The sequence below is a fragment of the Hylobates moloch genome, unplaced genomic scaffold (assembly GCF_009828535.3).
Source record: "Hylobates moloch isolate HMO894 unplaced genomic scaffold, HMol_V3 SCAFFOLD_6, whole genome shotgun sequence".
NCBI classification, from domain to species: Eukaryota; Metazoa; Chordata; class Mammalia; order Primates; family Hylobatidae; genus Hylobates; species Hylobates moloch.
In genome coordinates, this window is record NW_026652281.1 from 18,673,782 (window position 1) to 18,695,679 (window position 21,898).

General features: G+C 38.5%; 1 protein-coding gene and 1 long non-coding RNA gene across 2 annotated transcripts in view; one reads left to right on the plus strand and one right to left on the minus strand.

The window, feature by feature from the left end:
• The window catches only part of CHSY3 (chondroitin sulfate synthase 3), a 272,991-nt gene extending 271,700 nt beyond the window's left edge, over positions 1 to 1,291 (minus strand). The window contains exon 1 of the mRNA XM_032156523.1: positions 106 to 1,291. Coding sequence (XP_032012414.1) covers positions 106 to 907 — 802 coding nt within the window. The 5' untranslated portion in view covers positions 908 to 1,291. The remainder of the gene's footprint in view (positions 1 to 105) is intronic.
• Positions 1,292 to 1,434: 143 nt separating this feature from the next.
• The window catches only part of LOC131383775 (uncharacterized), a 70,173-nt gene continuing 49,709 nt past the window's right edge, over positions 1,435 to 21,898 (plus strand). Inside the window, exons 1-2 of the long non-coding RNA XR_009214041.1 lie at positions 1,435 to 2,078; positions 6,226 to 6,274. This is a non-coding gene — a long non-coding RNA (uncharacterized LOC131383775). The remainder of the gene's footprint in view (positions 2,079 to 6,225; positions 6,275 to 21,898) is intronic.

Here is a 21,898-nt window from a genome sequence, read left to right on the forward strand (position 1 = left end):
GTGCTGGCAGAGAAGCAGCGGAGGGGCTGGACAGGGGCTAGGGCTGGTTACAGAGAAAGGAGTCGGGGAGGCGGGCAGGCTGGAAAGCCGGCGCAAGGAGGTCACCTTTGATGTAGACATCGTCGTCGGCGCGCATGAACCACTCATACTTGTCCAGGTAGTGGTCGTGCATGTACTTGATCATCATGAAGGACTTTTTCTGGGGAGGATAGGAGTCGTCCACACCCGGCAGCGCGATGACAGGCAGGGGTGGCGGGGGCTGGCCGGCGTTGGGGGGCTGCTGGCTGGAAAAGAACTCCACGCGGCCGGGGATGAAACGCGCCCAGGTCCGCTGCGCGGCCAGCGCGCGGCTGCCCAGGTACTTCTGCGCGGTCATCACCCCCACGTACAGGAAGTCCCGGGGTCGGGCGCTTGGGGCGGCAGCGCCCCCGTCCCCGCTGCCGTTGTGGCTACTCCCTGGCCGGCCGCTTCTCCGCTGCCCAGCCGCGCCCCCGTCCTCCTCCTCGGGTTCCCCTTCGGCCGCTGGAGCACCGGGAAGCCCCGTTGCGCCCTCAGGCTCGCGTCCTCGCCGCCGCTGCTGCAGCGGAGGTGGCTGCTGCCAGGGGCTGCTTCGAAAACTGGTGATCCCGGGCGCTGCCTCGGGCAGCGGTGGCCCCTGGAGATTCTGGCGCGCGGGGGGCGGCGACTGCTCTTGCCGTGGTCGGGACTGGGGCTGGGGGAGCGGCTGCTGAGCGCCGGCGCCGGGGCCAGCAGCAGAGCGACCGTAGTAGGAGCAGAGGCTGGAGCCGCGTCTCTTCCTCTCGCTCAGCTCTGCCACCCTGGGGGCGATGAGCCAGGACGCGGCGGTGAAGCCCAGCACCAGCCCTAATGCCACGCTCATCCACGGGCGGCGGGAGCGCACAGCCATCGCGGCTGCCCCGGGCGCGGACGCTCGCTGGGCTGCCGCGGCGCCGCACGCGGGTTCTCCGGCTCACACCCGCCCCGCCTCCGCCTTTGCGCCCCCAGCCCCGGCCGCAGCCCGCCGCCTAGGCGCCGACACCGGCTGGAGGTCCGAGCGCCGCGGACGCCTCGACTGCCGCGGGCTGCAGCTGCCTGCCGGGCTCTCGCTCGGCTCTGGGCCGTGGCTCCGAGCGAGGGTCGGGAGTGAAACTTCTCCCGGCGGCGGCAGTGGCGGCGGCGGCGGCGGCGGCGGCAGCGGCAGCGAGAGGAGCTGCAGCAGGAGGAGGAGGAGGAGGAGGAGGAGGAGCAGCGGCGGCGGCAACGCGTCCGCTCCTAGGCTGCCACCCTGTCACTGGCGCGCCTGGGCCCTCCCTCCTCCCTCCTTCCCGAGCCCCCGCCCTCGCTCCCGCCTCCCGCTCCCCCCGCCGCCGGGCTCCGAGCTCGCCCGGAGGAGGAGCCGCAGGCGGCACCGCTGCCAGCCAGAGGGAAGCGCGGGCCGCAGTATTTCCCCGTCACCCGCCCTTGGACGCCCCCCGTCAGCGCCTCAGTCCGGAGCCGGCCTTCTCTCCGGAAGGAAACGATCCCTGTCGGGCCGCCTCCGGCTTGCAGCGCCGACGCCCCCTCTTCCCTCCGCCCCCAGCTCTTGCTCTTCGTCCCATTTCCCGTCCCGTCCCGCCCCTCCGCTGGCCTCCTGACACTCGTGTGTGGGGGCTCTACTGGCCTCCTCCCGGCGCCTAGGCTCCGCTGACCTCATCGGCGGAGCTCGGGTCCGCGAGCCCCCAGCAAGTTCGTTGTTGTCCCTGTGGGCTCTCCTCCCCCAGCCCACAGCCCGGTACGTCCTGGCGTGACCCTTACCACTCTGCCCCGCCCCAGGTCCACTCCTCGCGTTTTCCGTCCTTTCCACGTTGTTCTTACCGCTGCCACTCCACGCCTTCTCTCTCTAGTCGGTCACTTGTCAGGAAACCAAAGGTCCCATCCCAGCACCTCTCCTCCCAGCCTAACTTCCGTCCTACCTGCATCCTCCACCAGCTCTCCTCAGTCCTTCACAGAAGCACCATTGTCCCATTGTCGTTTGGGGTCTCTCCTAAGAAAATCTCTGGGGGATTGGAAATACTTATCCGGAAAGGCTAAGGGAGATGGTGAGTGGGGGTTCAATCCCCAAAGAACGTAAAAATCCCATGTCCTCCACCTGTTGAGTTGGAAAATGTGGGGCTGCCTAATGGTCTCCCCCTCGGTTCTCCTGATGATAATCTGTTCTAGAAATGAGAACCATGGTCTATTTTCAGTCTTGGTAGAAGATTGGCTCGGTGGGACTGGCAAATAGTGGAGAAATGGGCACACATTCACAGGGCCAATACCCTGAAGATACAAACGAAAGAAATTCTTACCCCCATGAAATAGGTGAACTTAATCAAAAAATAAAATGGAGGATATGATTTTTATTCTCGCCTATGAACCGTTTTATTTTCTAAGGCAAAGACAGGACAATTTTACCTCTCCAATGAGGGAGGAAAATTGCCCAGGAACAGAATCTCAAAAAAAGTTAAGCTGTATTGGCCAAAATCATTGTGCCTTAGTTACGTTAGGAAGAAATTACTTGAAGGTATATGACATTTTGAAGAAGGGAGCATTAACAAATTTCTCTGTAAAGGTTGTGCGTAAAGCTGTAGTCTGGGGTGCATTTGGCATCCCAAGTCCTTCCTTCTCTTCAAATTTCAGTCTTCTGTTTTAGACATCAAACGCAAAGGGATGGTATTGAATGGCATTAGACATAATGGCTCGATCCAGCGAGGTGCTGGCAGCGTCCCTGGAATACTAGGCCTGCCTGGAGCCTTTGGAGGAATGGTTCTTTCCACACCGGTCACTGGCTGTGCATGAGCACGTCTGACTAAATGTTTCATCTGCTGGACAATGAAGCTCCTTTTCCATGTCTAGGTTTTGCCCAGAGACACTTGGGAATACAGATTACTGGACTCTCTCAAAGTTAAATTTCAGTTAGAATACAAAGCTAGTCAAACAGGCCCCTTCTGATTTTTAAATCGTGAAAGGCATTTAAAATTTCTAGAATAGTACTATTCAATAGAACTTTCGCTATAGTGGAAATTTTTTTGATTTGTGCTGATAAGACAGTTAGTAGCCACATAAAATTATGGAGCATTGAAAGGTGACTAGTGTGACTGATGAAATGAATTTTCATTTTATTTAATTTTAATTACTTTTTATTTAAATAGCGCCATGTGGTTAGGGGTTACCATGTAGGACAGCACATTTCCAGAGGATTTCCTATTGCATATGGTCAACAGTAAAGGACAAATAAGTCCACCTACACACCAGTACCCTCTCCCCTGCAGTATTCAACTGGGCTTTATGGTAATGGATGCCATTCATATAGTTGATCTACAAAATCGTTGATTCTCATTGGGCATAAATAACCCATTCATCTACTGTTTGGAATATGTGGAGAGAAAGTTAGTTTCATTCACTTATTCAACAAGTGTATATTAGAGATTAAACATTAGACAAGGTGGAGGGCTCTGGACATGGAGATATCATGCTTCCCGTCGTGAAGCTTATAGTGCACTGAAGAAGACAGACATTAAACATCACACTATGAAATGAATTACAGTGGTGATAAATGATATGAATAGAAATACAGAGTACTCTGAGAATATTTATAAGAGCATCTAATTTAGTCTGGGAATCAGGGAAGGCACTAGAAAAGATTCAGATAAAATGAAATCATTGAGATGATACTACATATGAGGCAAGTGACCTTGGGCAAGTTGTGAAAATTCTCTAAGTTTTGTATTTCTCATCTGTAAATTCATTTCTGTGACGCTTTATTAATATACTATATGAAGTGCTTAGCATAATGTTTAGTTCATTGTAAACACTTGGGAAATGTTCTCGTTTTCTAATCCCTTCCCTTATGCTAAAACGTCTCTCTCATGGTATCTATAATCTCATTTTTATTACATTTCATCTTTTCATTTATTTAACAGATATTTAGTATCTTCTGTAAGGCAGACACTATCACTGAGAAAAAAAAAGTAGACAAAACAAAGTCCTGACTTCATGGGACTTGTATTCTAACAGATTATACACACACACACACACACACACACACACACACACACACACACGCATGTGTGTATATGAAGTATTTTTACATATAAAGAAATACATGCAATATGTGGGTGTAAGTGTTTATTTAAAAAATAGAGAAGGATAGTGAGTGTATTATGTGTTGGGTGAGGCCACTTAACATTGATACGTCAGGAAAGTTCTTTCTGATAATTTTAGCAGAGAACAGGAAAAAGTGAGGAAACTAATCCTGAAGATGTCTGAAATAATACTTTTCAAGGAGAAGGAGTAGCTAACACAAGTCTTTGACACAGACATGGCATATTGAGAAACAGCAGAGGCCAAAGTAGATCGGAAAAAGGAGGAAGCGGATGACTTGTTGATAATTTAGGTCAGTGCTGAATAGAATTATAATGTGAGCCACAAATGCAAGACATATAATTTGATTTTTTTTCTAGAAGCCTCATTTAAAAACAGGTGAAATCGATTTTCATACTTTTTATTCAACTTAACATATCCAAAATATGGGAAGATATTTTATTCTTTTTATTAGTACTAATTTTTCAAAACCATTGTGTGCTCACCACTTACAGCATATCTGAATTCAAACTAGCCACATTTCCAATGTTCAATAGACACAAGTGGCTAGGGACTACCATATTGGACAGTGCATATATAGATCCTTGCAGACGTTCATAAAGACTTGGGCATTTATCCCGAGTGACAATGAAACTGTTGTGTAGAGTAGTGATCTGGTTTTTATTTATTGTTTCCAAAGATCATTCTAACTCCTATGGGGAGAAAATAAACTAGAGTGGGACAAGGGTAGAATTAGAGAAAACGTTTAAATCTTTATTGAAGTGACCCCATCACTTTAGAATAGAAGGGAAAAAACAAGCCTCTTTTTTTTCCTTCCTGCACAGCATCTGCCCCTTTCCTTATTTGTAATAAGTAGAAGCTTTGGGAAAATATTTTTATATAAAGTTAATTTTATATGTATTGAGATTCCTGTGGTTATTTGTGGGAATTTCCCAAAGTCAGTGAAGTGATTTTCTCATACTCACTTTAGTTCTGAAGATACATGACTTTGACAGGAGGTAATTTTCTGGGAAATCTCTATCAAGAACTCACTTTTTTATTTTCAAAACATTAAGTAATAAGTTATAGGAATAATTTAAGAAAAAATCTCAATTGGATATAAGGGTTGTTGAGGAGGAAATTTTCATGGAACTAACATTAAAGAAAAATAAACATAATTGCATACCAAAATATAATAAAAATCTATATACTATGTTAGAGGAAAAATACACAAATACAGGTAATTCTATAATAATAACTCTGGGAAAAATGTCTCATATAGTTGCTGTTCTTATCTAAGCTAGAATGTGCCAATAAGTATACTTGTGAACCATCTCATAAAATCTCTGTGAAGCACCTCTGTAGTGGATTTTGAGAAAAAAGCAATAATAAAATCCTTCTAAAATTATAATAGTTTACAAAGAAAATTACAAAACTGATTTTCTGTCTTTCCTAAATGCTTTAACAATTTCAAATATGTCCATATTAGACTACAGTAACATATGAATTATTTGCCACCTTCTCTGAGCTGTAGCTACTGGAACATAAGGTATCATCTGGATTCACAGTGAAGACAGATTTCTTCTTGTAGAGATTGTGTTCCTGTGGCTTTGGAAAGACTTTAATGTCAACCACTCCACGACAAAGTCTGCTATACTTAGCAGAGAGTCTTTGAGCAAACTGCTCTAATGGGACTACATTAGATATTAAAACTAATTGGAAAAGGTTACTAATAACTTTAAAATCACAGAAAAGGCACAAATGACTTTAAAGGGTGGAATCATTCTTTGATCATTTATGAAAGTAAAAGGTCAATATATAGGTGAATGTTCAGTTTATGCTTCTGTTACAAGGTATAATGAAGATTAGGCTTGTACTGACACTTTGAATCAGGATTTTACTAAGCTATTTTGAAAGTTATCATTTTTTCTTGACAGATCAAGGCTGAGTTAATTTCATTTGTGTGAAGCAACTGTGGCATCTAGTGGTTAATAATCATAATGGTAATTCAGTTTGTTCCTAAGGGATAAATTGTGTTACAAAATATTTTTGATATTGCCAAGGAGTATTATAATCAGAGAGACATAATAAGATAACAATTTGATTCTATTTTTATTTTCTCAGAAATCAGGACGAGAAGATGAACAAAATTCATATATTGAAATATGAAAAGGTAATTATTTATGGCATATCATAAAACTATGTAAGTTTTCAGAGCCTAGTATTAATCTACATTTAATCACCATGAAAATGTTCCAGTAAATTTTTTTACACTGATCAGATATTTGATGCTACCAAAGGTTTATTAATCAAGAATTACTTTTTAGGTATGATAATACTATTGTAGCCTTGTTTTTTTATACAGAATCCTTATTTTCTGACATACATACTGAAATGTTTATAGATAAACTGGTATGATATCTGGGATTTAAATATATGGGATGGAGGGAGGTGCTAAATGGATGTAGATGTGAATAGGGTCTGATTGATCAGGTATTGATTACTATTAGGGTAGGTAATTATCTTCAGATAAATTTGGATCTCTATAATAAAAAGCTTTTTTAAAAATACTTCATTTGTTTAAGGTCAGCACATACTCTTCATTTATTTTCTATAGATTTACCTAACCAAGAGATGGTCCACTTATTTAAACAATCAGTGAGAAGATCAGTTGAGGAGGAAAGAATGAAACTCCTCCTGTCACTTAGGAAAGGGTCAAAAAGCAATCAGTTGAAATAAAAACATCCACTTCTTCCAGCCCCTCTTGGCCCCATGACAGTCTGAGACATAAGCAAAATCCTTGATCAAGCTTTTACAAAGAAAAAGGGCCTATTTACACATGAGAATTTTTTCATAAATAGTAATAGTCTATGATTAGGTAATGGGCTGCAACATCTCGAGTTCCTAATCACTAACCTGAATTTATGCTAAAAAAGTTTTTTATTTTTAATTGGCTCCATTCACTACTTTCCTAAAATATGAATATCTCCAATTCAATATTTCCTGTCTTGGAAAACTTAAAATAAAATGCATGTGCCACCTTCTTTCTGTTGCTTTAATTGTCAATCCCTGTTAATTACTTGGTTTCCTTTCCTGTCCCATGGATCTGTGCTGTTCAGTAGAGATATAATATTATCCACATATGTAATTTAAAAACTTTTAGTAGCCACATTTTACAAAGCAAGGACATGTGAAATTAATCTTACTAATATACTTTATTTTATTTTCCTTAATATATCCAGTTCCAGTAGAGAGTAGAGTTGTGGGTATTCGAGGCTGGGAAGCAAAGAGGGGAGGAGGAGGAGAGCTTGCATAAAGGATACAAAATTACAGCTAGATAGGAGGAATGAGTTTGGGTGTTCTGAAGCATCACAGGGTGAATATGGTTCATTATCATTTTTGTGTATTTCCAAAAAGCTAGAAGAGAAGATCTTTTAATGTTCACAGCACAAAAAAAGGTAAAATGTTTCAGGTGATAGGTAGCATATGCTAATTATCCTGATTTCATCATTATATATTATGTACATGTATTAAAATATCACTCTGTATCCCATAAATATATACAATTATTACATGTCAACTAAAACTAAAAGGATGGGGAAAGCTAAAACATTTTTTAAATTAAAAAAATACCATTTCTGACTATTAAGCCTAAAAACACTTTAAATGACAGAGACAATTGGATTTCAGGATGTTTACAGGATTCATTGTGCTGCATTCTTAGATATCAAGATATGAATACATTGCATATTTATACACATAAATATGTATGTATGTGTTTACATACGGAAACACTATATATATGTGTGTGTGTGTGTGTGTATGTACATATAGAAACACACATAGATACATTTCTTTATAACCACTTATCATGACAAGTTAAACATAAGAGGAGAGATTAGGGGTCTTTCCTTTTCCGTAATCATTACTCTTATTTAAGTTTTAGGATACCTTACTAGGATGTAGGAGAAGTTAGATACCATATCTCTCAACCCCGTGTCAAGGGGATATGGCTTAGGCTTAGCAAGTTGAGTATTCTGTCTAAGATTTTGTATCTTGAGTGAATGAGGCGGGAATAATTTATAATTCATCTTAAGGTGCTGCATACAGCAGTGGACTTTTATTTAAGTCTTTAGTGAACTAATAATGACACAAATATTTCAATAGTTATTAAAAGTAAGGATTTATGACTTTGAACAGAATATTAGCACCGGGAGAGCAGATTGTTTTTGTGCCAATCTTCAAAGTTCTTGAGGGTGGTTGAAAATATAATTATTTTCACAAACTATCTTATTTAATCATGTTAACATGTATTAGGTTTGTTATTTTAAATGAACTAATAAATGTTTATTTTTCTCTCCTTTTAAATTTCTCATGCAATATATGCTTGAGGTCCGTTAAGAACAAAATGTTTGAGATTGCTAGTCTAAAGAAATTCCTTGATTTAGTTTGTTTTTTTCTGCTAGGACTATCAAAAAAAATTACCTAGGAAAAATTAACAAGAGTTAGAATTTCTTGTCCTGGCCACGCGTGTTGGCTGACGCCTGTAATCCCAATACTTTGGGAGGCTGAGGCAGGTGGATCACCTGAGGTCAGGAGCTCGAGACCAGCCTAGCCAACATGGCAAAACCCCGTCTCTACTAAAAATACAAAAATTAGCTGGGTGTGGTGGCACGTGCCTGTAGTCCCAACTACTCAGGAGGCTGAGGCAGGAGAATCGCTTGAACCCGGGAGGCGGAGGTTGCAGTGAGCCGTGATACCGCCACTGCACTCCAGCCTGGATGACAGAGCGAGACTCCGTCTCAAAAGAAAAATAACAAAAATAATAATAGTAAAATAATTTCCTGTCTGTGATGAAACATTCATAGGGTGGTGACATGAGAGTAACTGGCCATGAATTTGCATTTTTGAACTTTGAATTTTTTTTTAATTATACTTTAAGTTCTGGGATACATGTGCAGAACCTGGAGGTTAGTTACATAGGTATACACGTGCCATGGTGGTTTGCTGCACCCATCAACCCGTCATCTACATTAGGTATTTCTCCTAATGCTATCCCTCCCCTAGCCCCACAACCGCCACAACAGTCCCCAAAGTGTGATGTTCCCCTCCCTGAGTCCATGTGTTCTCATTGTTCAACTCCCACTTATGAGTGAGAACATGAGGTGTTTGGTTTTCTGTTCTTATGTTAGTTTGCTGATAATGGCAGTTTCCAGCTTCATCCATGTCCCTGCAAAGGACATGAACTCATCCTTTTTATGGCTGAATAGTATTCCATGGTATATATGTGCCACATTTTCTTTATCCAATCTATCATTGATGGGCATTTGGGTTGTCTGCAAGTCTTTGCTGTTGTGAACAGTGCTATATTCAACATATGAGTGGATGTGTCTTTATAGTGGAATGATTTATAATCCTTTGGGTATATACCCAGTTATGTCATTGCCGGGTCAAATGATATTTCTGGTTCTAGATTCTTGAGGAATTGCCGCACTGTTTTCCACAACGATTCAACTAATTTACACTCCCACCAACGGTGTAAAAGCATTCCTATTTCTCCACATCCTCTCCAGCACCTGTTGTTTCCTGAGTTTTTAATGATCACCATTCTTACTGGTGTGAGATGGTATCTCATTGTGGTTTTGATTTGGATTTCTGTAATGACCATTGACGATGAGCTTTTTTTCATATGTTTGTAGGCCACATAAATGTCTTCTTTTGAGAAGTGTCTGTTCATATCCTTTGCCCAGTTTTTGATGGGGTTGTTTTTTTTTTTCTTGTAAATTTATTTAAGTTGTTTATAGATTCTGGATATTAGCTCTTTGTCAGATGGATAGAATGCAGAAATCTTCTCCTATTCTGTAGGTTGCCTGTTCACTCTGATTATTTTTATTTATTTATTTATTTTTTTTGCTGTGCAGAAGCTCTTTAGTTTAATTAGATTTCATTTCTCAATTTTGGCTTTTTTTGCCATTGTTTTGGGTTTTAGTCATGAAGTCTTTATCCATGCCTATGTCGTGAATGGTATTACCTAGGTTTTCTTCTAGGGTGTGTATGGTTTTAGGTCTTATATATAAGTCTTTAATCCATCTTGAGTGGATTTTTGTATAAAGTGTCAGGAAGGGGCCCAGTTTCAGTTTTCTGCATATGGCTAGCCAGTTTTCCCAGCACCATTTATTAAATAGGGAATCCTTTCCCCATTGCTTGTTTTTGTCAGGTTTGTCAAAGATCAGATGGTGGTAGATATGTGGTGTTATTTCGGAGGCCTCTGTTCTGTTCCATTGGTCTATATATCTGTTTTAGTATCAGTATCATGCTGTTTTGGTTACTGTAGCCTTGTAGTACACTTTGAAGTCACAATAATAGTGGGAGACTTTAACACCCCACTGTCAATATTAGACAGATCAAAGAGACAGAAAATTAACAAGAATATTCAGGACTTGAACTCAGCTCTGGACCAAGAGGATCTAATAGACATCTGCAGAACTCTCCACCCCAAGTCAAAAGAAGATACATTCTTCTCAATGCCTCATTGGATTTATTCTAAAATTGACCACATAATTGGAAGTAAAGCACCCTCAGCAAATGCAAAAGAGTGGAAATTATAACAAACAGTGTCTCAGACCACAGTGCAAGCAAATTAGAACTCAGGATTGAGGAACTGACTCAGAACTGCACAACTACATGGAAACTGAACAACCTGCTCCTGAATGACTAGTGGGTAAATAACAAAATGCAGGTAGAAATAAAGATGTTCTTTGAAACCAATGAGAACAAAGACACAACACACCAGAATCTCTGGGACACATTTAAAGCAGTATGTAGAGGAAAATTTATGGCACTAAATATCCACGAGAGAAAGCAGGAAAGATATCAAATAGCCATCCTAACATCACAATTAAAAGAACTAGAGAAGCAAGAGCAAACAAATTCAAAAGCTAGCAGAAGACAAGAAATAACTAAAACCAGAGCAGAACTGAAGGAGATAGAGACATGAAAAAAACCTTCAAAAAAATCAATGAATCCGGGAGCTGTTTTTTTTAAAATAACAAAATAGATAGACCGCTAGCCAGACTAATAAAGAAGAAAAGAGAGAAGAATCAAATAGACACAATAACAAATGATAAAGTGGATATCACCACTGATCCCACAGAAATACAAACTACCACCAGAAAATACTATAATCACCTCTATACAAATAAACTAGGAAATCTAGAAGAAATGGATAAATTCCTGGACACATACACCCTCCCAAGACTAAACCAGGAAGAAGTCAAATCCCTGAATAGACCAATAACAATTTCCGAAATTGAGGCAGTAATTGATAGCCTACCAACCAATAAAAGCACAGGACCAGAGGATTCACAGCTGAATTCTACCAGAGGTACAAAGAGGATCTGGTACCATTCCTTCTGAAACTATTCCAAACAATAGAAAAAGAGGGATTCCTCCATAACTCATTTTATGAGGCCAGCATCATCCTGATACCAAAACCTGGCAGACACACAATGGAAAAAAGAAAATTTCAGGCCAATATCAATAAACCACGTAAGTAATCATTAATAAACCAAGTGAATTTTCAAAAAATGTGCCTTGCAAATTCAGATTTCTGTAAATTGAGGAATATATCTTATGTATACAGTACACTTTATGGGACTATTGGGGCTGTGATGTTTTTACTATTGCCACTCCCTATTGAACTACCAGAATTCATGGTAGGGGACCACTACTGCCATCGTACCATGTCTTATTTTGGGGGATACCCTTTGGCTATTAAAAAAAATTACCGGGGAAAATTTCAAATATATACAAGGTACATAGACTAGAAATCCTTACAGTTCATCCAGCTTCAACTCATGACCAATTTTATCTATATCACCATCGGCTTGATCCCTACTGGGTTATTTTAAAGCAAATCACAAATACAGTATCATTTATATATTAATATTTCAGTATGTATCTCTAAAAGGTAGGGACTTTAACCAAATATCATGACCTTACAAAATATCCAAGAAACGTTTCCTAATATTATTAAATATTAAATTATTCAAATTTCCAACAGTCTCATCAGTTCCATATTTTCACAATAGTCTCATCAATTCCCTATAATTAGTATTGTTTTATATGTTTCTCAAGCTTCTCTGGTAGATTATGCCTCTATGTCTTTGTCTTTTTTTTGTATTATATTTAGTTAAAAAAAAGAAAAAATTGGGTCATTTTCCCTATGGGGTTTCCTACAACCTGAGATTTTGCAGATTCCACCCCTGTCGTGTCATTTATCACACGTCTCTATGTTCTGTATGCCCTGTGAATTGGTAAGATGGTGTAGGGTGTAGAGAATTGCCAATGCAAGTTTACTTTTTTCTTCTTGAACCAAAGTACTTCATAGACAGCTTTATGTTCTTTCAGAAGGAGACATATAATATTTGTCTATTTCTGATGTAAGCAGCTGTTTATAATGAATTCCTATATTCATCAATTCATTTGAAGTTGCAAATGGCAATATTCTAATTCTACTATTGTTCTTCCTTATTACTGAAATACTTCTATTATCTAATGGTACAATATGGATAAAAATAAGATAAATAGGTCTTTCCTTTTACTCTTAGTTTTTGATGATCCAGAGATTTTAAAAGATGATTAATACCAATGTCTATGCTCAGTTCCTTAGAAGACCTTGCTACGTAAAACTAATTGAAATAATCCCAAAATGGAAGCTTATTTACAGTAGAAGCAATCTTATTTTCTGCTATGTAATCCCTAATCATATCACTAATATTTCAGCCTACACATCAAGACATAAGTTATGGCTGTGAGAAGAAAAAGAAGCTATATTTTCCCATTTTTACTTTTTTATTCATTAAGTGGTATTTATTGACCTTTTAAAATTTGGAAACATATAGGCTATGAAGGTAAGGTAGAAAGCTGGACATATACACACACACAGAGAGAGAGACAGAGAGCGGGGGCGGGGGTACACACACAGTTCCTAGCCATCTGGAACTTCTGGTATATTATATATGAATTATTTATGAATCGTAGGAATTGTGCTTTGCATTCAGAAAGAGTTCAGTTGGATTGAATTTGGGAAAGGAAAAAACCTGCTAAACACGGTTCTTTTATACGGTGAGTGTTTATATAGTCATTTTCTAGTGGTTTTGGCTTCAGCTGGGGTTTGCTGTCTTTTCCTGTCCGTATCGATGCCCCTTTTCTTCTTAGGTTATTCATTAATGACACAGTGATGTCGTACATCAAGAGACCTACATTGCAGTCCATGCTGTTAGGGTTGCTACAATGTCTGTGAACCTTTCATAGAAAATTCAACTCTGCTAATCATTTATTCACCGGTAAAAAGAGGGGTATTGGGCTAGAGTAGAGGTGAGCAAACTATAGCCCATAGGCCAAATCCAGACCATCACCTGATTTTGTATGGCCTACAAGTTAAGAATGTTTTTTACATCTTAAAATGGTTTTACATTTTTAAATTGTTACATTTTAAATATTATGTAAGTACCCACATAATATCCTCTATTTTGCCATTTGGCCTGCAATACCTAAAATATTTAATATTTGGCTTTTTTAATAAAAGTTTACCAATCCCTGGCTACAGCAGTGATTTTCAATCTGTTTTCAGTAGTGGAACTTTAAAAAAGAGAAAAGAATTATGATACAAACTCCTTTGCTTAAAACAAATAAATTGTACATTTATTTAAATCAATTTAAAGTTGTTAATAATTGCTTACTAAAAAATTCAGTGAGGAACAATGAGGTTTGATGAACGTGATAGACATAAGGAAGGAACAATGTTGACATTGAGGATTGTAGATAGCAATTACAGTCTTAAAGAAGATACAGCCTACAATTTATTCCTGTGGATTTTTTTGTTTAACTAGTTCAAATATAAAATCCTATTTCAAGTAGATAAGTGATTATAAATACTAGCATTTTTTTTAACAACTCACCTTGCCATCTCAGGACACTCTGAAATTAAACTGATCCAAATTCTTTAAAAATAAGTAGAAAATTTTGATTTTACTTACAACATCCAAGAAGAGCTCTCATAATCAAAAAATAGTAATCAGACAAGAAGCATCAACAATTGGAAATAAGAGATAAAGCTGTGTATATTTTAACACTTTATGTTTTCTTGTCATTGCATCACTGAGGAGCAGGCAACCAACAGATCAATTTGCTGCTGTAATTTTATGTGAGTGGATATAAGCAAGCTTGAATTTTAAAGATAGCTGTGAAAAACAACAGCCTTCTTGCTTAATGGTTCCTTAACATAATGTTCAAGTATGTGCATAAATATGACAGTTGCAACTTTATTCTGAAGTTCAAGAAGAAACAGGTAACTTTAAATTACAATGGGATTAAAGTTAGTATAATTTGGCATTATATTTTATGAGAGATTAGATTAAAAGCAAGGTGAAAATTGGGTTGAGTGAAAATTACCCTTGAAAACTCCTTATTTGCCTATAAAGTAGATTATACATTGTTTGGGTATGTATATCTTTATGTGACGCATTTTATGCCACTTAAGTTTGAGGACTGCGGAACTAGACTAAGAGGGAAGAATATATTCATATGTCTGATAATTCTGCCCTTAAAATAAGCTACTACACCCTTGCAGTGAGTAGAGGATGGGTACAGAATTCAGAAATACTCCTTGTGTTCAATGTTTATCTTCCACTGACATTCTTTAATAGCTTTGCAAATTGTTGTGTGGATTAAGTTAAACAAGATGAACACCCCCAGCATAAAGTCTGGAAAACAGAAAGTGCTTAATAGATATTCCCTATATTTGAATATGACTGAAATATACACTCACACACATTTACATAGAAAAATGTGATTTCTTTTGTTCTTTTTTTTTTTTTTTTTTTTTTGAGACCGAGTCTTGCTCTGTCGCCCAGGCTCAAGTGCAGTGATGCGATCTCGGCTCACTGCAAGCTCCGCCTCCCGGGTTCACGCCATTCTCCTGCCTCAGCCTCCCGAGTAGCTGGGACTACAGGCGCCCGCCATCACGCCCGGCTAATATTTTTGTATTTTTAGTAGAGACGGGGTTTCACTGTGTTAGCCAGGATGGTCTCTATCTCCTGACCTCGTGATCCTCCTGCCTCAGCCTCCCAAAGTGCTGGAATTACAGGCGTGAGCCACCACACCCAGCTGAAAAATGTGATTTCTTGGTCCATCTGCCTAGTGGCCTTTGCTCTTTGACTCCACCCATCATCTAGTCCCCTATTCATTTGTTTGGCAAAGATTTACTGAGCACTTGCTTTGTCGTCCTGTTCTAAGTGCTGGGATTTCATCAAACAAAGCAGATCAAATTCTTTTGCCATTGTCTTGGGGAGCTACACACTGGTGGGGAGTGGCAGAGAATAAAATGAAACATAGTTTAACATTGTGCAGTACATGGTGGCTCACGCCTCTAATCTCAGTACTTTGGGAGGCCGAGGCGGGCAGATCACGAAGTCAAGAGATCAAGACCATCCTGGCTAACATGGTAAAACCCCGTCTCTACTAAAAATACAAAAATTAGCTGGGCATGGTGGTGCGCGCCTGTAGTCCCAGCTACTCCGTAGGCTGAGGCAGGAGAATCGCTTGAATCGGGATGCGGAGGTTGCAGTGAGCCGAGATGGCGCCATTGCACTGCAGCCTGGCAACAGAGCTAGACTCTGTCTCAAAGAAAAAAAAAAAAGAAAAGACAGAGAATTAGGTTAAGAACTTAGGGAGAGGGAGGCAGTTGTTAAAGATGTGGTCAGGAAAGCTCTCATTAAGAAGATGACATATGAGCAAATACTTGAAGGATGTGAGGAAGCAAAATGCTGTGATTCCTGTGGAGGGAGCATTCCATGCAGATGGAAGGGTGCTTGTGCCAGAAGAAGCAAGGAGGCTGGGATGGTTGAAGGGGAGTGTAGTAAGGGGAATGTCATAAAAGATGAGGTTAGCAAGATAAGGGGTATGCCCTCTAGCACCTGTTGGCCAATGTAAGGCTTTCACTTGGAGTGAGATGGGAAGCCATTGCAGAGTTTTGAGCAGAGGAGGCCTCTGACCTTGCTTAAGTTTTAACACACATTCCTCCAGAATGGGCCTCATGGAGTAACATCTTATGTGATAGGTTCTCAAATTAAGTTTTAAGCTAGACACACATTTGGTATTTCTTCACAATATAAAACTTTTAGATTTACCTGCTATTTTTTCATTACAGCATTAAAAATAGCCAAAAACACCATTTTTGAATGAATTCCAATCAAACATTTCTGGAACCGCTAAGACCCCACCTGTGGACCCACAGAACATAGGCTGATGTCTCCTGAGTTAGATGAGTTAGATTAAACTCTTCTAGTTCAATGTTCTGTGTAATCCTTAGTCTCAGCATGCCAGACAAGTTGGCCTGACTTAGTTTCCAGCTATAGGTATTTATGTCTGACCTCTTTAATTCGTTCTCTAGCTGTTTTTAAACAGTTTTTCTTCTTTTCCTGCAAATGGCATCTCCTTATTCCTTCATCTAGCTGCTGCTTAGGGATCCTCCTGGCAGTTATTTTGGGCATTATCTCCAACTCATTGGAGCTTAGATGTATTTGATTAACAGCACTTCAAGATGGCTGAAGTTGATGAGATTTTCCTGTCATTTGCTATATTATTTCAGAGGTAACATTAATGAAACTGTTAAGTCAAGCTACAGATCATGGTTATGTATGTGTGACCAGAATGTTGTTGTTGCTGGGATTTTTTCAGATAATAGTTTGTATTTATCTTCAGTTTTTCTCCTTCTTCCTCCTATTTCAAGCTGGTAACCAGGCCATTTATATTTCCCAGCTCCCAGCCTTTTTTGCAGAGCTGGAAGTAGAGCCCTCCTGAGGACAACAGCCATTTCTATCTATTGAAAAAAGTATTAGCTCATGGATGAAAGCATTTTGGCTGTCCTAGCAGGTAAGGAGAGAGTGGAGAAAGGAGTGAGGCCTTTGAAGCCAGACAGTGAGATGACATTTCTAGTTTCTAAAAGGGGACCAAGATCTGTGTGTCCCATAATGTTTGGTGACTTGAGTCCCCCTAGTAGCAGCCTCCAGGGATTTGGTACCCTAGACACAGTGGTCTGACCTCAACAAAAATCCAGGACACCCAATAGAAAGGGCAGAGAGAATCACTAGACCAGAAGGTACCATGCATAAAGGAGTGATGGATATATTAGCAGAAACCACTGAGGACTCATATCCTTAGAAGCATCTCAGATACTTGATCCTGTGCAAAACCCTAAGACTTTAAACAGCCCTGATGGGAGGATGTATCCCAGAAATGTCTGAGATTTGATTTCATACTGTCCCCTCAAAATAGAGGACTGAAGATGGACTTAAAAAGACTTAAAAAAAATAAAGAAATGTTGCATGGCATGTATATTGAATATGTAGACCACGACTTATGGCATCCACAGTCTTCTCTCCCTCAGGCAGTAATGACCTAGAAATTTTTAAAAAATAAACTCCCTTTCCCAATGACACTTCCTTTTTACATAAAATGTTAATTAAATGCTTGCTGTTGCTTCAAGTTCGTGTAACTTATGAACGTATTTCATTAAACGTGATTCTTAGAAATCACATTTATTCAACTAAAGAATATGAATAAATCTGACATTCATCCTATAGAGATTTTTCACTCTGATTTGATACTCTGAAGAAGTTACAAGAGTTAGGATGCATAAGATATTAGATTATTTTAAAAATATTATCACCATATACTAAAATACTAAATCAGACTAATGTCTAATTTCATCCATTTAAATATATTTAATCCTTAGAATTTGATACTTAGACGTGATGCCATTACATTTTAGCCTAGACACGTGAATTTTGTACATTATTCCTGTAATAGCAGTGCAGTTGGATACATAATTTATCTTTAAAAGGTCTGATGACTTAGACATAATGTGAACTTAGGCAATTTGCATTTTTCTTTGCTTCTGTTAGCTGAAAAATGAAGATAAAATTTACCTCATGATGTTTTTGTGAAATTTTATGTGGTGTTTTGTGCTTTAAACAAGTTTAGTAATTCACAAGGTTGAATGTTAATTTTTATTAATAGGCATTTAATAGCTTTTGAAATTTTATTTATTTATTTATTTATTTGCCTGCCCAGCATCCTTCTTTTGGAGAATCATCTAACCTCTCTTCTGTAGTAATCCTGTTCTATCTTTGTGGTTAAGCGGGGCCAAATATAGTACATAGCTGTCTCAAAGCTCTGACCATCATGTAACCCCAACAAGTCTAATCATACCCCTCCACAGGATCATTACCAGAGATCATAGGAAAGATGCTCTCGCTTTTCCACGATCTCTGGCTGCAAGGGCATTGTGAGCCTGGAACTGCTGGGGGACTCATTTTAGACATATGGAAACAGTTTGAGTATGAAGCCACACAGGTGACCTTCTTCTTGTTGTTTAAGCATCCAAATCCAGCAATGTTTGGAAACTCACTTCTAGATTTTTAGTTATGTGAGGCAATTTATGCCATTTTTCGTAAGCTACTTTATGATGAACTTCTACCACTCAGAAATAATAGAATTTTCACACACACACACATAAATGGTGAAGTGTGCTTTGAAGTCAGACTTCATGTAATCAAATCCCAGCTCTTTTCATATTAGTCGAGATTGTGTGCATGTATGTGTGTGTGTGTGTGTATTATAGTATAGTGTCTAGACCATGAGATGTGCTCAATAAATGCAAGATATTATTACACCAATGAAGGTGTACATTAAAATATTACCTGGTTAAGAAGAGATACATTTAAAACAACCAAGTAATAGTACAGAGTTTTTTGTTGTTGTTGTTGTTGTTGTTGAAAAATATTAAAGAAGATTTATTTTTTTGTAATTTAAAAGTTTTTTTTTAATTATAAATGGCGAGTTAATGGGTGCAGTACACCAACATGGCACACGGATACATATGTAACAAACCTGCACATTGTGCACATGTACCCTAAAACTTAAAGTATAGTACAGAGTTTTTAAAAACCCAAAACTTCAGCGAAGAAGAGATGGAGAAAATATAGGACAGTGAAATTAAATGGAGCTCAAAGAAAGGTGAATAAATTCTTAGTGAAAAATAAGAACATGAAAAAAATGAAGACATAAATTCATGTATTTGATGACACCAGCAGCACAAAATCCATGAATCAAAAGTTGCCAACCAGTGCTCCAGACATTCTATTTATTTTATTTTTTAAATGGAATATTTGATGCTGGCACTGAAACAAAAACTCTATGGATAGCACCAAACCAGCAGATATTCTAAATTGGCAGAATTTTTGTTAGCTATTTCAGTACCTTACTCATAAATTTTCCTTAATTTTTTTCTAAGGGTGGTGTTAACAGAATTATAAAAAAACTTGAATATTAAGTTTCCACTTTTCTGGAAATTTTATACACATAGAGCAGACATTTCTACAGACATGTTATAACAGGTATTTACTGGAATATGGTTCCTGTCTGGGGTTTTTAAGTAGTTTACGAGGCAACTAAAATGATAATATGTTAAAATCAAATTATCTTTATTAAAACAGGAAAATAAATTATATGGTAACAATTATTATATTACAATGATGTTTTTTATTAAATATGGTGTTTTATTTTAAATATAGCTAGTCAATTCCTAGGCTTAAGTCAAAGTGTAAGAATCTAAACCAGATGTAAACTAATGTAGTTTATCAAATCATCAAAACTTTTTATGACACAGACATTTTTGTTGTTAATATTTTGTAAATGCATCCACCTATTCTGTAAATATTATTTTTTAACAAATATTAATATAATTTTAGTTATTTTTCTCTCAAATGAATTCAGTAAGTATGCTTTGGAAAGGAAAGACAGCAAAATATCATAAAAGGCTACAAATATTACCATTTTACTATAAATGAATAAGAGTGACTCAATTTGAGTATTATTGTAACTAATTATTTCATCTTATATAATATCAACATGACCAAATAATTTAAATAAATATTTAAACAATATAATCCCTACATTTTTCTATTTGGAGTATTGTCTCTAAATTGCCACACTTAGATTATATATAATTATGTGAATAAGGCCACTATCACTGAGCCCTGTTAAACCACTAGATAATTACTAGGGTATTAAATTCACACATATACTACACAGATGTCCAAAGAATGCAGGGATCCTTTAGTTTCTGTAGCTTTTCTGAACTCTACGAGGAGAAACAGGCACTGGAATTAAGGGGAATTTCAACAATAGATTATTATCTTTTGTTTTAAATAGCGTGTTTTCAATTTTAAAAGTCTTTAATGCATTAATTTTTTTAATCCAAACAACCAAGTAATAGTGCAGAGTTTTTTGTTGTTGTTGTTGTTGTTGAAAAATATTAAAGAAGATTTTTTTTTTTTATAATTTAAAAGTTGTGTTTTTTTTAGTTATAAATGACAAGTTAATGGGTGCAGTACACCAGCATGGCACATGAATACATATGTAACAAACCTGCACATTGTGCACATGTACCCTAAAACTTAAAGTATAGTACAGAGTTTTTAAAAACCCAAAACTTCAGCAAAGAAGAGATGGAGATGCCCGCAGCACTTTCCCTTTCACTTTCCTGCTTAAACTGGTAGCAGGGTATAGAGGAAAGAGTAAGGGCTTCTCCATGGTAAGCCAGTAAAGGCGGCTGAGATCTTTCTACTCACCTACCCACCAATGCTTTAACCCGTAATGGTGAAGAGGGCTCACCCTCTGTGGTCTTCCAGTTCTCCAAATAGAGGACAAGGCAAAAGCTGTTCTGTTTTCTCCTTTCTCCCCAACACACATAGTATACATCCTTATGATGCCAGGGACACTAACCTGCAGATGGAAAGCCAGGACGCAGGTATTTGACCTCTACTTCCAAAACCTCTGTTGCCTTTTCTCTCCTTCAATCCTAGGTCAATAAGGATGGGCTCTCTCTTTCTCTCTTTCTCTCTCTCTCCTCTCTAAATGATAATGACTGCCCCTCCATTGTTCTGATTTGGTTCTATTTCTGGTTTATGGCAAAATTCTACTATCTGGTTGGCAAGTCCTAGCCCCAGATACGTTAATAAAATCCTTTTCTCAACAAAGTGTGACTTTCAAGCTTATTTTCAGGTTTTGACTCAAAAATTCCATTCTGAAATTCAAATGTTAAATGTTGACTTCTTCCTTTTGGCACCTTTCTTGTAACAATAAAATCTGTCCTGAGGAAAAATCATGCCCGTGGAAGAATGGAGGCAGAAGATTCACATAAAAGGAATTTTAGAAAGATAAAAAATGTAGACTACATTTCAAAATCTATTACTTACATTTCAGTTAGAATAAATCAATGCTTCGCTTATCCAGAAGTGGTGAAAGGTCATACGTGAATCGTTATCATCAATGACAACATCAAGTTAAATGTGTTTAGGCATCATGAAGCCTTATAGATGAGTAAGAAAATTAGGTAGATTGCAAAACAAGTTTAAGCATATGAAAATATGAAGAAGAGTGAGTGTATTTACAGAATATGTGAGAGATGTTGCAATAATCTAAATGTTTTGGAAATGTAACTACCTGTTTGTATGCTAGAAAATATTAGAGAAAATATGCTGAATTATAACCCATTGTTAAGTGTTAAATTCAGCATATATAACAATTAGATTCACAAATGAACAATGGATTAAACATAATAAAATTTTACTCTGTAAGAAAATTATAAAGATGTCTTTCAAATGTGGCATATGTTTCCCAGAAAACTGGAAAAGTCCACCAAGCATTATGACTGTTTTTTAAAAAGTGG